This window comes from Lytechinus variegatus, chromosome 2 (assembly GCF_018143015.1).
Source record: "Lytechinus variegatus isolate NC3 chromosome 2, Lvar_3.0, whole genome shotgun sequence".
In the NCBI taxonomy this organism is placed as follows: domain Eukaryota; kingdom Metazoa; phylum Echinodermata; class Echinoidea; order Temnopleuroida; family Toxopneustidae; genus Lytechinus; species Lytechinus variegatus.
In genome coordinates, this window is record NC_054741.1 from 4,786,321 (window position 1) to 4,802,500 (window position 16,180).

The 16,180-nt window shown below is 37.5% G+C and overlaps 1 protein-coding gene across 1 annotated transcript in view; it reads right to left on the bottom strand.

Moving 5' to 3' along the window:
- Positions 1–168: 168 nt before the first annotated feature.
- LOC121409371 (cystine/glutamate transporter-like) overlaps positions 169–16,180 on the bottom strand; it is an 18,055-nt gene continuing 2,043 nt past the window's right edge. Inside the window, exons 3-12 of the mRNA XM_041601307.1 lie at positions 14,057–14,384; positions 13,242–13,367; positions 6,715–6,814; positions 5,575–5,619; positions 4,164–4,287; positions 3,467–3,570; positions 2,712–2,808; positions 1,965–2,114; positions 894–1,071; positions 169–355 (exon numbers count right to left, since the gene is read on the bottom strand). Of these exons, the coding sequence (XP_041457241.1) occupies positions 291–355; positions 894–1,071; positions 1,965–2,114; positions 2,712–2,808; positions 3,467–3,570; positions 4,164–4,287; positions 5,575–5,619; positions 6,715–6,814; positions 13,242–13,367; positions 14,057–14,384 (1,317 nt within the window). The 3' untranslated portion in view covers positions 169–290. The remainder of the gene's footprint in view (positions 356–893; positions 1,072–1,964; positions 2,115–2,711; positions 2,809–3,466; positions 3,571–4,163; positions 4,288–5,574; positions 5,620–6,714; positions 6,815–13,241; positions 13,368–14,056; positions 14,385–16,180) is intronic.

A 16,180-nucleotide genomic window follows, 5' to 3' on the forward strand; every position in this document is an offset into this window, starting at 1 on the left:
ACGAATAAATCAACATATTTCATATAATAAAATACAAAAGAAATAGTGAGTGAGTGATGTCATCAACTCTCTCATTTGGATGTAGCTGGCTCGTTCATATAATTATTTTGTTGAAAATAAGCGAAACTTTAAAATGCCATAACTTTTTTATTTTACATCCGATTTTGATGAAATTTTCAGTGTTGTGCTTGTTGAATTTTTCTCTTTTTATTCAAATCAAGTTTTTGTTGGGGTGGACTTGTACTTTAATGCGAAATTGGTGGAATTCTTCTTCGTCACCGCTGGTCTTTCTAATAGGTCTTCTCTTCTTGTCGGATAGCAAAGAAAAACTTCTGGAATAACAGGTTGACTTTCACTGTAGGAACAACAATGATAAAAGAAATGTTTGAAATAGGAAGATAAGATTAACATGAAAAAGATATTGAATGTATAAAATATGATAACGAAATCTATTCAAAATCCCGAGTCAGATCAACCAGGTATATAACCATGATAACCGGGTCCATTCAGTGTAATATAATTATGATCCGGAATAAGGTTCAACAGATGTATAGGGTCAGATGGTTCAGATCTGACCCATAAATTGTCACATCGGATAGTTTTTACTCGTGCCCCCCTTTTGAGAGGCACAATAACAATGCCGTTAAAACAGAAGTGTGTCCCCCCCCCCCTCCCCTTTGAAAGTGAAGACCTTTTTTTGCTTGTCAATTATCTTCGTGGACGAAATGTCCCTATTTTTGGTTAAAAAACCCTCTCTCTCTTTTTTTGCTTGTCAAATTTTTCATCGGGAAAATGTGCCCCCCCCCCCCCTCTTAGGAAAATTTGTATTCGCCCTTGATTTGAATCAATCATGAAAACTTTCGAAGATCAAGTGGAATTCCTGAATGACTTACACGTAGCATTGATCATCCACTGGGGCTTGTTGTTCCACCAAACACAGAGATAATAAACCGGTATTCCGGCCAGGGTAGCAAGAACTCCAACAAGAGAATGAATGGGTTTAGCGTAGAACGTCATCACCATGATAAACAGAGTGAAGATGATGAAGATAATAGCAAATGGAAGAGGAATCTAAAAAAAAGAAGGAAAATACGTATAGTAAATCTCGCAGTAGAAGGGCACTGGGGACGAATTTTTGACTTGAGGTGGTGATGTAAATTTGAAAAGCCAAAAACAAAATAAATTTTAAAAAATGAATAAAAAGTATCCCTACAAAATAAAGGTCATTTTTTATTACATTTTTCAATTTTTACACATGATCCAGAATACCCTGCCTATGGAGAATCCCAGGGCCATGCGCAATAGGTATTTTCTTTTAGACATTTTAAAAATTAGTTGCTTTGGGTTTGTTTCTTTATCCAACAGAGCAAATTATATTCATTAATTTTTATAATGAACTATGAGGCGTCAGTCATCATATCCGGAACACAGAGAAAAGTTCATTGTTCTAAATTTCTCTAGGACATGCTATCATGTTATGGTGTATATCGATATAATACATGGGGCAATTGAAAAGGCCTAAATAAATCATTACGACATATTTTACCCAATTGACGCTGGAGCCAATGATACGACCAACAGTAGCGTACGAAGGGGTGGTTACAGGTGTTCACCCCCTTATTTTGTTTATACCATCCCCTAAGAATTCGAATCCCCCTCTGAAAGAAAGTTGAAAGACTGTTTTTTTTTTGCTTGTCAATTCTTTTTTGTACGAAACGACGTAAAATTGGTGGTGAAAGTCCCTTTTTTTTGCCTGTCAAAATTTCATTCAGCTTGAACCCCTCCCTCTTTCAAAAATCCTGCGTGACGACCAAAGTATCTTCTGATTGATGCTCTAATGTAATTCCTGTTCTTCCTCTATTTTCATCTCCTCATTTTTTTTCTTTTGTTTTCATTACTTGAAAAATCTCAACCATCCTGCAGCCCTACTCCCTTCGGAATCCTTCACCTCAGGTCCGCCTCACCTTGAATGGTCTCCTCATATCCTTATACTTCCACCTGTAGTATGGTATGATGGCGATGGTCAAGGCCGAGAAGAACCAATCGATGAATGTAAGGTACTCTATCAGAACAAGGGCGTCACCCACCAAGATGAACATGATACTAAAAGGGAGCTACAGCACCAATGATCAAAAGGAAATGATTTAAGGTTAATTCAATACAGGCTTATATACCCTTAGGATAATTCTCATACCAAAAACCAAACACACGAATGTTATGCTACATGTATGGAGACTAATCAAACATTGATTTTATTGTAGTATCAATATCTGGTTTAAAATCAAACCCCCTCCAAAAAAATGAGCAAACAAACCCCCAGTGAACAGCTTTTACTGCAACAAACATTAGGCATTAAAAAAATTTTAATCAATAATTTTGCATTGGCTAAATTTGTCCCCTGGTGGGTGTTTCATAAAGCTGTTCGTAAGATAAGAGCGACTTTAAGAACGACTGGTGATCCTTTCTTGTGGTAAATAGTATATTCATTGGCGATGCCTTAGCGCGTAAGAAAGGATCACCAGTCGTTCTTAAAGTCGCTCTTAACTTACGAACAGCTTTATGAAACGGCCCCAGATCATGTTCTGATCACCACTCCCCCCCCCCCCTTCCATAAGCAACAGGGGGAGGGGGGACTCACAAAGCCATTCAGCCAGCCAGACAGACAAACACTGACAGAAAGACAGGGAAATAGAGTAAGGGAATGAGTTTACCGAAATTGCGATGGCAGGAATCGGGGTTAGATGGTTAATGTGAATCATCGATAAGAATTCTGGTAGGAGGCCCTCTCGTGCTGCTACGAAGAAAGTTCTAAGGTGCATATCAAACGGAAGAGGACAAAACATACGAGTTAGAAATAATATTCTAAATTTAGTATATGACATTATACCTTTACGCGATTTCAATTGATTTAGTCAACAAATACAATACAAGAGATGATAATGAACTTTGAGCGTCCGGACTAAATGGGAAAAACATGATTATACATAACGCGGTGGGGGTGGGGGCATCATCGCCTTGGGGGCAGTTTGGATCGGAAACATTTTAAACAATACCTGATAAATGGATATGTTTCATCGTATGATAAAAATTAGTAATCAATTGACAATTATTCGTCATCAATGAAAATTGTGGAGAAAAAAAACAACTTCAAGATGACTTGTTCTGGCGGGTAACTTACAACTTGTCCTGAAAAGGTTGGTGTGATTTTAGTTAAGTTCAAGCTTCGTAAGCGTGGCATTATATAGATGTGTATTCAGGGAACAGGAAGCTGCCACCCTGTGCATGGTTACAAAAAGTGCTTAGAATTTCCACTTTTCAGGTCAGAGTATCTCAAATTTTTCAGATATTATGCTTCAGTCACATTTAAATGCAACCGTCTCCAAACCGCCAGGTGGTTTATCAATGGAAATACTGTAATAGATTTTTTTCGACCTATAGTTGGGATCACAGGTGTGACTGGGCCTACCTGGTCCTACCGAAGACGGCTCCGTTGAGATTACCAGCAGCAGAAAGGGCTACAAACAGCCAGATCAACCAAGACCAGTTGCCTAATGCCCTCACCCCAAAGTCCTGGTAGAAAAGTAGATTTAGTAAACTAAATAATTTGCAGTATGTAGCTGTTTCTTCTACTACTATAATGCAGTACGACGACGAATAGGACTGTATACCCCCCCCCTCCCTCCTCATCTCGTCTTTGTTCTGTCTCTCTGTAGTTCTATCCCCGAGAGAGTCGATGATGTCCTCACTCACTATTTCTTTTGTTTCTTATTGCTTGAATTATACAACATTTCAATTTTTTTTACACATTTGACAATAAGGACCAAATTGGCTGAACCATATAGTATTGAAACAATGCTAATTCCACATATTCAGACTATGAGGAGAAAATTAGAATATTTCATATAATAAAATACAAAATAAATAGTGAGTGGATGACGTAACCAGTCTCCTTATTTGCATAATGATCAGGATGTGTATATAACTGTTTTGTTAAAAATAAGCGAAACTTTGAAATGTCATAACTTTCTTATTTTACATCTGATTTTGATGAAATTTTCAGTGTTATGCTTGTTAGATTTTCTCTTTTTATTCAAATCATTTTTTTGTTGAGGTAGACTTGTCCTTTAAGTCAATTATTTCCAATGGCTAATGGGCTAACTTACAGCCCCTACTGCGTCTGATGATAACACTTCTTGAGGAGTCAGCAGAGAAAAGTAGCCAATGTTAGCGAGGAGGTAGATGACGATGACGGTCGACATCGATATCATCACACTAATCGGGATCGTTCTATAAGACAAAAAAAATATGACAATAGAAGCATGGGGGAATCCTAGGGGGACAGGGGGGACGTGTCCCCCTACCAAAAATAGTGGGACACAATATCAAATGTCCCCCTACTATTTTTGGTCTTTTAAGATGGAGAAAATTACATCACTTCACAATCGAAATAATACATGTATTTTGGACTAAATGATCTTACATTTTGGGTGAATACCTTTTTTTTTGCTTGTCAAATTTTCCAGGTCCTGGTTCCCCTACCTTTTGGGACAGATTTCCGCCCATGACTAGAAGTTACAGCTGTTTAAAAAAACTCTTTGTAAAACAGCGAAAGTAACAATCTGTTAGTTGATAATGTGTCCAACAGACAAACAATGTCATTATCAAGTGATCAACCGAAATTCTGGTAATTATAACCAATAAATAGTTTGATTTAGATAATTTCTATCGGTTACACCCATTCACCCACATATTGGTTATTTTGACCAATGGTTGTTAAGATTGCGTAAAATAAATGTGTCGAGAAGTTTGCAGAAATATGTATATTTTAGACATGTTTGAGGATTGACATTATTTATCCAGTTCAGTGATGGAAATACAATCTTTATGTTGCAGTTGATTGATGGGGATATTTGTGAGGTGGTGGTGAATGTGTTGGTGGTAGCAGTAGTAGTATTTATTTCCGTATTAAAAGCATAATTATACAATAAAATAAGGTGGATAGCCCACATTCAGCGTGACCAGGTACGCTGGTCTTCCTTGAGGTCAAAGACATTCCATGGTCACATATGTTCTACGGCGGCCGTACGGCGAGTCGAAACAGCCGTTTTAACATTTTTGTACAACTGAATTTATAGGTGGTTTGAATAAAAATTAATAAAACGGTTGTTTTCGACTCGCTGTACGGCCGCCGTAGAGCGAATGTGACCAAGGTATTACAAAATAGTGGTGTGGGTGGGGTGGGGGTAGTGGTGGGGGTTTAAAGGTGATAGTGGTGTGGGAGTTGGTTGCTTGGTGGTGGTTTGGTCGTGATGGTGGGGTGGTAGTTTGGTGATGGGGGTGGTGGTTTGATGGTGGGGGTGGTTTGGTGGGGGGGGGTAGGGGTGGTGGGGTTGGTTTTTATGGGGGTTGTTTTGGTGGAGTGTGGTGGTAAAGGTTGTAATGGATGATTGAGTTGAGGACGATTACGGCGGTGATGATGGTGCCGATGATGTGATAGTGTGGATGGTGCCGATTACTGATTTTGGTGAATGAAATAACACCGAAAAAAAATGACACAAAGTTTGGTCAACTTACTTTTCTGGTTTCTTAACTTCTTCTGTCATGGAAGAAATGTAGTCCCTGAATGGGGAATTGGATTCGAAAAGAAAAGAATAACCATAGTATGAACTAAATCAAATGTAGATTTGCATCCATTTTGTTGAAAGGTTAAGTTAACAGTGTTATAATGATAATAATAATAAACAAGAAGAGAACATAGGGATGATGGTGAATTACCTGAATTGTTTTTAATAACTTGAGACGAAATCACATACATTTTGCGCATTTGACCCTGCGTCAAATGCCCCCCCCCCCGCTAATTTTCTAGAGCAGTGGCGGATCCAGGGGGGGGGGCACATCTGGCCCATGTCCCTTTTGAAAGAAATAGTCAATATTTTAATGCTATTATACCGTTTATACACAAGTGTGCCTACCTTTGAGAGTCATAGGAAAAATCTTTAATGGGAATATGTCATTCACACAGATCTGAACTATGCTGTAAAATTGAATGAGTTACATAGATTTTGAATTCGTAATAGAGGTTTAACCTCAAATGACAATTTTTAACATGTTGAATGCGCAATTCTCGAGAACTTCTAATTGGGTGAACTTCGAAGCTCAATACCAAAATATCAATTTCCTGAACCCATGCTATTTTTGAATATTTGAAATATTCACGTGCTAAAGTAGCTCTGTGCAAAATTCGGTGAAAATGACATGGACTTCTATGGATTTAAAGGTTTTCATAAAGGAAAATTGCAAAAGTCAAATATTTCTACTTTTTTTTAATTTCTTATGCATTTCTTTGCTTTTCATCTTTCTTTTTTTTCAATGGAAATTATTACAGACAATTTAGAACTAAATTAACCCTAAAGTAATTAAGCACACTAGTTAGAATGAAAAATAATCACACTTTTATGAATTTCATCTCCCATTGACTTTGTACACAAAGTATAAAAATGAGCCATTTTCGGCATGACACTGTCTCGTGAAAAGTCACGTAGCGTCGCGGAGCTATACTCGTATGTCGCTGATTAGGTCTCAATAGTTGCGCGAGACTTAAAAAAAAGTCCTAAAATTTTGCAGCTCTACCTTTTGCGTTTCGGAAATATCGCGCGAAGCGTGGAGGGGGGGGGGGCATCATGGCCCCCAGTCCTTTTAGGATTAATATCTTACCAGCCCGCATATGCAAATATTCCCGAATAGATGGCGAGTGGGACACCCTTGATGCTAATATCCGTATCCTCAAAAGCATTTTGAAGGTTTGACACGTGACCTGTAAAAAGCAGAACTGAGATTTAGGGCGCTATATCCTTTATAGGGAGAGGTATGATGAATATGAAAAAATATATGATGAAAATGGTAAGGAGGAAGGAATCTCGAACAGTGGTGAGTTCGAGAAAGCACTTCTGTCCCTATCGAAAATATATCATTTATCAAATATAAAATTATATTGATATTGATATTTCTGTTAGTGTCTGTGGACAAAAAAAAACACACGTTGATTCATGTACAGCATAATTTTTGTTGAATTTTGATGGATTTTTAGAATCTTTATACTCCTATTGCAGATAGAAGAGTTCCTTGCAAATCCTTCCCAACAGGGGCGGTGCAAAAGGGGCGGGTGTCATCACCCCCCCCCCTTATTTTGTAATTGAAAAGGAAAAAAAAATGATGAGAAAAATATATGATGAAAATGGTAAGGAGGAAGAGTGCCAAAAGAGAGGTCGGAGTCGCGACTCTCAATCGCCCCTGTTTCTACTCATTTTTCATGACGTCACCAGTTTAGGTCGTCTTTATTTTCATTGAGCATCGAGCAATCTAGTCCAGGATAGGCCCCATAGGAACTTGACCAAACCTTGTTTTTTATATATACAATATTTTTTGATGGTTTCTTGTCAATTCGAGGGTGCTGATTCCGAATCTGGATGATGCCACTCGTGTAACCTGAGCATTTTCCGCAAATTGGCAAAATCCAATATGGCCGCCAAAATATGCAAATTACCCATGAAAATCCTAAAATTGTCCGCACATTGGATATGAAATGCATGAAATTGTGTGGCAGGAGTGAAATACTCTCTGAAAAAATAATTTTTGACAAAATATTCATTTTCCTGATATTCAAAATGCCATAGGCCATTGTATGCTCTATTATGTACAATATGAACAGGGAAAACTAATTTTCACAAAAATTAGCACTAAACCGCGAAAAACCGCGATGTATGAACGAAGTAATATATGCAAATCATCATTACTAACGAGATTTATTATGTCATATATGGGGATATTGCTGTATTTTGATACCTAAAATAGCCGCCACTGGCCGAAGAGTATGTACAATGGCAATGGCCGGGGCCAAAAAAATGACAAGAGTGAGCACTAAAATGCATATTATTAAGATAAACGAGTGGAAGGCTGACTAAAAGCATCATTGCCATCATTGCCATTAATATGTGATAAATGCTATATTTTGACATTCAAAATGGCCGCCAGCCATATAGGCCCTATATATTCATCATGTACAATGCGAATGGACGAGCTAATTTTCACAAGAGTGAGAATCATAAAATCCATATAACTGTGATATACGAGTAAAAATATTGTCTTAAACATTATTTCTAACTAAATACATCACATATACATGTAGGTCTTGGAGGTAATAAATGCTGTTGTTTGAAATCCAAAATGGCTGCCATAGGTCCTAAAAGTAGTAACATGGGACATACAACTTTGACAGAATTTGGCTTTGCTTGACTCTAAATATTGCATATAATTGTGATTTGTGAAAGGGTGAAATATTGTCTAAAACCATGGTTTCTACCGAAAAATATTTATATAATATTGACTGGCCTTGAGGGGAACATCAAATTTATTGCCAGCAAATGAATCATATTGGCCCGAGTCTTTAGACGAGGGCAATATGGGTCATTTAAGGGCAATATATTTGATGTTCCCCGAAAGAAGAGCCAGTCAATATTTTTATTATCATCCAAATCAGATATCTAGAGCAAAAATCATGATAATGGGGATATTTCTTTTAAAAATAGAGTTCTATTGTGTCATGTTAATATCGGTCTAGGCTCTGCACTTAACCATTATGACGTACTTGCAAGCGCTCGGATTCAGCGTTGTCTTTATTATGACGTATATTGTTGGTGGGCGGATCCTTATGAAGCGTATCTCTTTATACGCATCCACAAATGCCCGGATGTGAGACCAGGGAAAATACAAAGGTATATTTTGCTTCGTCTCTGCATGCAAAGTAAATACGCGCATTGAGACCGAGGAAAATACAAACAATATACCTACCCTTCCCGATATTCAGAAAATGTAGGGCAATACGGTTTTGTAAATGACCAGCTCAGATGTCTGATACGGGTGATAATAGATCATGTGTAATTTAGTTTATAAACGCTGCATTTTTAAATTGAAAATACCATAGGCCCTTATCATACAATATACAATTTGAGTGGAGATAAACAATGTTCACAAAATGGGCATATGGCAGCCAATTTGAATGTTGAAATACAGTTTTATCACCTAAATTACATAAGATATGATATATTTTGTTAACAAGTGGAATGCCTCTGGCCGTCTCACCTGCATCACGCAGTTCAATATAGCAGCAGTGCTGACTTTGAAAACTAATCTAACTCGCACAAGATGTTCAGTGATACATGGTTACTATTATTTCCACTTTTTATGAACTAGACCATTAAACTTACAGAGATATGATGGTTATTCAACAAAAAAACCCAACATGGCCAAAGTTCATTGACCTTACATGACCTTTGACCTTGATCATGTGACCTGAAACTCGCACAGGATGTTCAGTGATACTTGATTACTCTTATGTCCAAGTTTCATGAATCAGATCCATAAACTTTCAAAGTTATGATGGTAATTCAACAGATACACCCAATTCGGCCAAAGTTCATTGACCTTTGACCTTGGTCATGTGACCTGAAATGCGCACAGGATGTTCAGTGATACTTGATTACTCTAATGTCCAAGTTTCATGAATCAGATCCATAAACTTTCAAAGTTATGATGGTAATTCAACAGATACCCCCAATTCGGCCAAAGTTCATTGACCCTAAATGACCTTTGACCTTAATCATGAGACCTGAAACTTGCACAAAATGTTCAGTGATGCTTGATTACTATTATGTCCAAGTTTCATGAATCAGATCCATAAACTTTCAAAGTTATGATGGGAATTCAACAGATACCCCCATTCGGCCAAAGTTCTTTGACCCTAAATGACCTTTGACCTTGGTCATGTGACATAAAACTCATGCAGGATGTTCAATAATACTTGATTAAGCTTATGTCCAAGTTTCATGAACTAGGTCCATATACTTTCTAAGTTATGACGTCATTTCAAAAACTTAACCTCAGGTTAAGATTTGATGTTGACGACGCCGCCGCCGCCGTCGGAAAAGCGGCGCCTATAGTCTCACTCTGCTATGCAGGTGAGACAAAAATCACATTTTCAGACAATATTTCACTCATACATCACCATTTGGCCAAGCAAAACCAAATTCTGTTGAAATAATTTGTTCCCATGCACATTGTGCATAATACCATAAGGGCCTGTAGCGGCCATTTTTACTTTCCAATAACAATATTTATCACCTAACTGGCAGAATAAAGGATGTATCTTAATAGAAATTTTGCTTTCAATATTTTACTCATAGATCACTATTACGTGCATTTATGGTGCTCACTCCTGTGAATATTGGTTTCCCACTTTGCATTATACATACTACTGTTAATGTCTATGGCGGCCATTTTAAAAGTCAAAATACAGTAGGCCTATTTAACACAAACTTGAAACCTGAATGATATATTTCGTTAGAGAATATGTTTTTAGACAGTATCCCATTAATTTATCACATATATATGCATTTTAGTGCTCTCTCATGTGATTTCTTTGCTCCTCTTTCTCATTGTGCATAATAGGGCCTTTTAGGGCCTTTGGCAGCCATTTTGAACATCAAAATAAAACATTCATCACATACTTGGCATATTGATAATATATTTCGTTAATAATTGTTTTTAGTCAGTATTCCACTTGTTTAATCTTAATAATATGCATTTTAGTGATCACTCTTGTGATTTTTTGGGCCCCATTGCCATTGTACACAATAATGTTTGGGCCAGTGGCGGCTATTTTAGATATCAAAATACAGAAATGTTCCCAAATATGACATAATGATGATTCGCATATATTACTTCTTTCATACATAGCGATTTTTTGCACTTTAGTGCTAATTTTTGTGAAAATTAGTTTTCCCTATTCATATTGTACATAATAGAGTATACAAGGGCCTTTGGCGGCCATTTTGAATATCAGAAAAATAAATATTTTGTCAAAAGTTATTTTTTCAGAGAGTATTTCACTCCTGCCACACAATTTCATGCATTTCATAGCCAATATGTGGACAATTTTAGGATTTTCATGGGTAATTTGCATATTTTGGCGGCCATATTGGATTTTGCCAATTTGCAGAAAATGCTCAAGGTTACACGAGTGGCATCATCCAGATTCAAAATCAGCACCCTCGAATTGACAAGAAACCATCAAAAAATATTGTATATATAAAAAAACAAGGTTATGCCTCTTCTATTCTGGACTATAAGGTGAGTGGGCATCATTCATATATGAACAATGAAATAAACCAAATAACAATTGATCCCCTCAAAAACCCCGGGGTTAAATAACTTTATATCAAACAATGAATACCGAACGATAAACAGGTATTCTATAGTCAGTGTCAGTGATTTTGTCTGTATAATCATGGACCAAACCATGCACCTCAGTATTGATGATGGTAAAAATGTCAGGCGAACAGTATATTTTCGAGTTGAATACGCTGTGGTTTATTTTCCATTGGTCTAATGCCGATTCGTCCAATTACCAACTCGTCTACTATCATTTTGTCTACCATCAGTTCGTCCACTATCCACATGGTCTAATTACCATTTTGACCACTCATTTCGTCTAATAACCAGTTGGTCCAATAGCCATTTAGTCTATATATCATTTTGTCTAATTGGACTAAGTAGACGAAATGGATATTAGACCAACTGGTCCTGAGACGAAACGGTCATAGACGAAATGGTGATTAGTCGAAGTAACGATTGAGCAAAATGGCTATTAGACCAAATGGTCATGAGACAAAATGCTGATGGACAGAATGACATTAGGCTAAATGAAGTAGACCATTTGGAACGTTGATTCATGCTTTTGCCCCCCCCCCCCTGGTATAAGGTATATAAAAATACTTGAAAATCACCCTTTTGTCATTTTTCATTAAACCGAAAATGCCCAGGAGTTTTAAAATTTGGTGTCATCGTGACTCGTTTGACATGTTTGAGTGGTCAATTCACCTGTCACCGAATTTCTTCTTCCCGTTTTATCTGCTCCTATTCGGTAAGATTTTTTGTTTCCATCCGTATTTCAATACGGAGTAAAGTCCTCAAAAGTCATTGAAGTTGAATGGCTCCCCTCAGAGAATCAAGGGGATGATTATCCCCCTCTGTTATAGGTTAATGAGCTTATGTCACGAGATCAGGAAACATTTCATAGCCCCAGATTAAGGGCACAAAAATGTCGTATATTGGTCCCTCCCCCATTGCAGACTACAATCTTACCAAAATTAATCAAATTCTTGATACACATTGCATGGGGGTTCATCTCACATAATAACGTCACAGATTAAAGTTAGACATCCACAACACAATTTTCCTTCTATCAATTTTACAAACGTTGAATGATTATTATAATTATTTCGTTTGTCGTTTTTTTTTCAAGTCTTCGGTTTCATGTAATCTGATAATAACATCTACTTTAACAAAAAATTATTCCGAGTGTGTTTTCGATCAGTATGAACATGAGGGAGCGAAGCAAACAAAATATCAACATGGAATGACGTAAGAAAGCAAAGTGATTGTGACTGAATCCGTCAAGTACACGTATCCCTCCCCCCACACACACACATGCCCCAGAAGGTAAACTGTCACTTGGTCTACCTCCAGTTGGTCATGTTCGTCTACTTTCCGATCTGTCTTAATCCTACATGACTGTGGGTTGTCTGCAACTAGCTAGTCATTTGGTCTAATTGTCATTTAGCCTAGTTGCTACTTAGTCCCATTTCAATATAGATTATACCCATTTCGTCTGACATCATTATAATCTAACGGGGTTCTACATGATGAACTGTTTATCAATAAAAAAAAAGTAATTTGCCAAAGTACAAAACAATTAGCAGACGAAGAGAAAATTAGACCATCTAGGCATTAGACCATAAGAAATAGGCTAAGTGGGTTTAAGTGGAGACCAAATGGCAAGACCAAAGCGATAACAGACTAAATGGGTTAGCCCATAGACTATATAAGCCTATCTGAAGTAGACAAAGCTAATAGTCCAAGCATAAAACCCCTCTCACCCCTACCTTCCCCCTTTCTCTCTGTCTATCCCTCCCCGTCTCCCTCCCTCTCCTCTCTATCCCCTCTCACTCTCCCCTCTCTTTCTTTCTTTCTTTTTTTTTTCTTTCTTTCTTTCTGTCTTACTTTCTTTCTTTCTCTCTCTCCCCCTCTTTCTTTATCTATCTCTCTTCTGCTTTCTTTCTTTATTTATTTCTCTCTCTCTCTCCCTCTCCCATTCACCCGCATACACAATGGTATCAAACACTCACCCTTAAAGATGAAGACAAGTCCGGTGATGATGAGGATGATGAGACCGAAGACCTTCGCTACTGTAAAGAACACCTGAAGTCGGGCTGTCCACTTCACGCTAATACAGTTTACAAAGAAGATTAAAACTGGAAAGAAATGCATGAGAATACCCTTAAATATTGTTGATGGTCTTCAGTTGGCTAGCATCTTCTCTTCTTGAAAGGATGTAAAATATAATGAACATGGAATCAAAATTTGATTTTTTTTTTCATTTTCTTATACATGAGTGACATCATCACACCGGTATGCAGAAGTATTCCACGACCAGAAGGAAGGGGGGCGAGAAAAAATAACTGGTGAGGAATTTCGTGAAATTATCTGTAAAATATTATGCTAAAATCATTCACAAAATACTATTTTCATTCTAAAAAGCCAAAACCGGTTAAAACAACCAGAAAAACCTTCCAAAACTGGTTAAAACAACCAAAAGAAACATTAAAAACCGGTTAAAACCAAAAAGCCTAAAAAAAAACAAACAGTTGAATAACCAAGAAAATGTCCAAACCCGGTAAAAGCAACCATCAATAATCGGTAAAAATAACCGAAAACCTTTTAAAAACCCGGTTTAAACCATCCCGAAACCGGTTTAACCAGTTCAAGTTTCCAGATCAATTTGATGGACAGTCATAATGGTCACTTTGTTTGCAGGACGATTAAGGGGGAGGGGGTGACATCCTCTCTCTGTTTATTTTTCTTTTCCAAATGCAGGTTTGAAGAAAGTGCATATATATAATCATCCACGATTAAGAAACCCCCTTCTATTTTAATAACTCACACAGAACACAGATGGCAATCAGAACAACCGCGGACTGTGGCGGAGGAACCTCGTCGCACCCGAAGAACGGCACGGTAAGGTAGTTGGCGACGGTAAGTGACTGAACAGCGTTGGCCGATGGCCCGATGAGGAAGAGCAATGTCCACATGCGAAGGAAGGCCACTACTGGACCAAAGGCATCAAGTAGAAAGGTGAATTCACCACCTGACTTGGTGTAGGAGGTGATGAGTTCCACGTAGCAGAGGGCGCCTGTCATCGAGATGAGGCCACAGAGGGTCCAGAGGATCATTGCCCAGCCAACGGAACCATTAACCCCTCGCAGGACACCCTGTTAAAGATACCACAACAAAATAATCGTTTAGCATACTTTCTGAACGAAATGTATGTAATTTCACTTGCCTGTCACTTTGATGCACATTATCGGGACTAAAACCTAATTGCGGGCCTAAATGTCGGTCCTTAATCAGACTAGTAAGCAAAGGATCCGAGGGTTGCGGTGGGTCATCACTCCCCATATGGCATAATACCTCAACGTGTCCAACACGGAAATAAGTTAGAGCATGGACCCTATCGTTAAACGTTCAAAATGTTTTCTATAAAAACCTACAGTGTCTAATAAGAAAATAAAGTTAGACCATGAACCCTATGGTCTTATACAACGGATATCATTTTTATTGAACGAGAACACTAGTTTTGGTCCCAAAGTTCGATGTCTTCAGTTAAAACTCTGGGTTGTGAATAACTGACTCTACCTATGCTTCACAATGCTTTTCATGATTATAATGCCTTTTTTCCTCATCGAGCTGAAAATTTTGGACGGCTAAATGCCATGAAAGCTTTGTCTCTTTTCCCATCTGAGTTAGGCCAGTCATGGTCATAGCCGAACCTGCCACATCCAATTTTTTTTTTCAAAGAATTCAAATCTTGTCGCAAAGTATTTTGAACTAAAATGGGGTACTACGATATCGTCTGCTGTAAAGGTGTACAGATGATTTATCGAAACATATAGGTAAGTCATTTATAAAAAGAAGGAAAAGGATCGGACTTAAGATAGATCCTTGCGGCACCCCCATGAGAGATGGGTTTTTCGGATGACAGTGATCCATCGATCATTGTGACTTAAATAGCTATGAAACCATTCCCATGATTTCCCATCATTCCGAACATAAGACTTCCGTTTACACAAAAGAAATTCATGGTTGACGAGGTCAAAAGCTTTCTGCAGATCAACTGAAACAACTCCCATGTAGTATTCTTTGTCAAGAGACATTAGCCAGTCATCTGTAACCTGTATATCGAAGTAATGTGGAGTGGTTTGTTCTAAAACCAGATTGATGTGTAGTAAAAATATAATTTTCATTGAAATATTTGCCAAGCTGGCGTTGTACAACTCGTTCTAATAATTTAGAGACAGCAGGCAAAAGCGAGATTGGTCGGTAATTGGCAGGATTCATTTTATCCCCTTCTTTATTAGCGGTGTTAGCAATTATTGTCCACCTTGTTGGCACAATCCCCAGATAAATTGACATATTTATAATAATTGTCAAGCTTTTCACAGTATCAGAGCCACATAATTTTAGTATATACGAACTTATTCCGTCAAAACCAACTGATTTCTTTTTTTTTCAAAATTGTTATCTCACGCAATACATCGTTACAAGTTACGGCTGATAACTCAAATGTGCAGTTTTATTACGGCTATTATTACAACTTGATACAAAACTGGTGTCAACCATATCACTTCTATCGAGACAATTTTGGGCAACATTTGCAAAATGTGAATTGAATCTTTCAGCCGAGACTTGAGTTTTTAGTCTTGTTAGAACGGTACTTCTATTTATTTGGGAATAGAGACTTTAGTACATCCATGTGTTTGTTGTGCCCTTTACAATCTTGAATCATTTCAGAATAATAACTGATTTTATGTCTTCTTTATTACATATTATGTAATTTTATTTCTCAGTCTTCTGTAGTTTTTCCAATCTTCCTCTAATTTGAATTTGAATTTCTACATTTCAGACATTACCATCGAGTCGAGTTTGATTTAAAGCTATTAATTGTTTGACATATAGGTATTTTATCTCATCAAAATGCTTAAGCAAGCTAACAACATTAAGATGCACA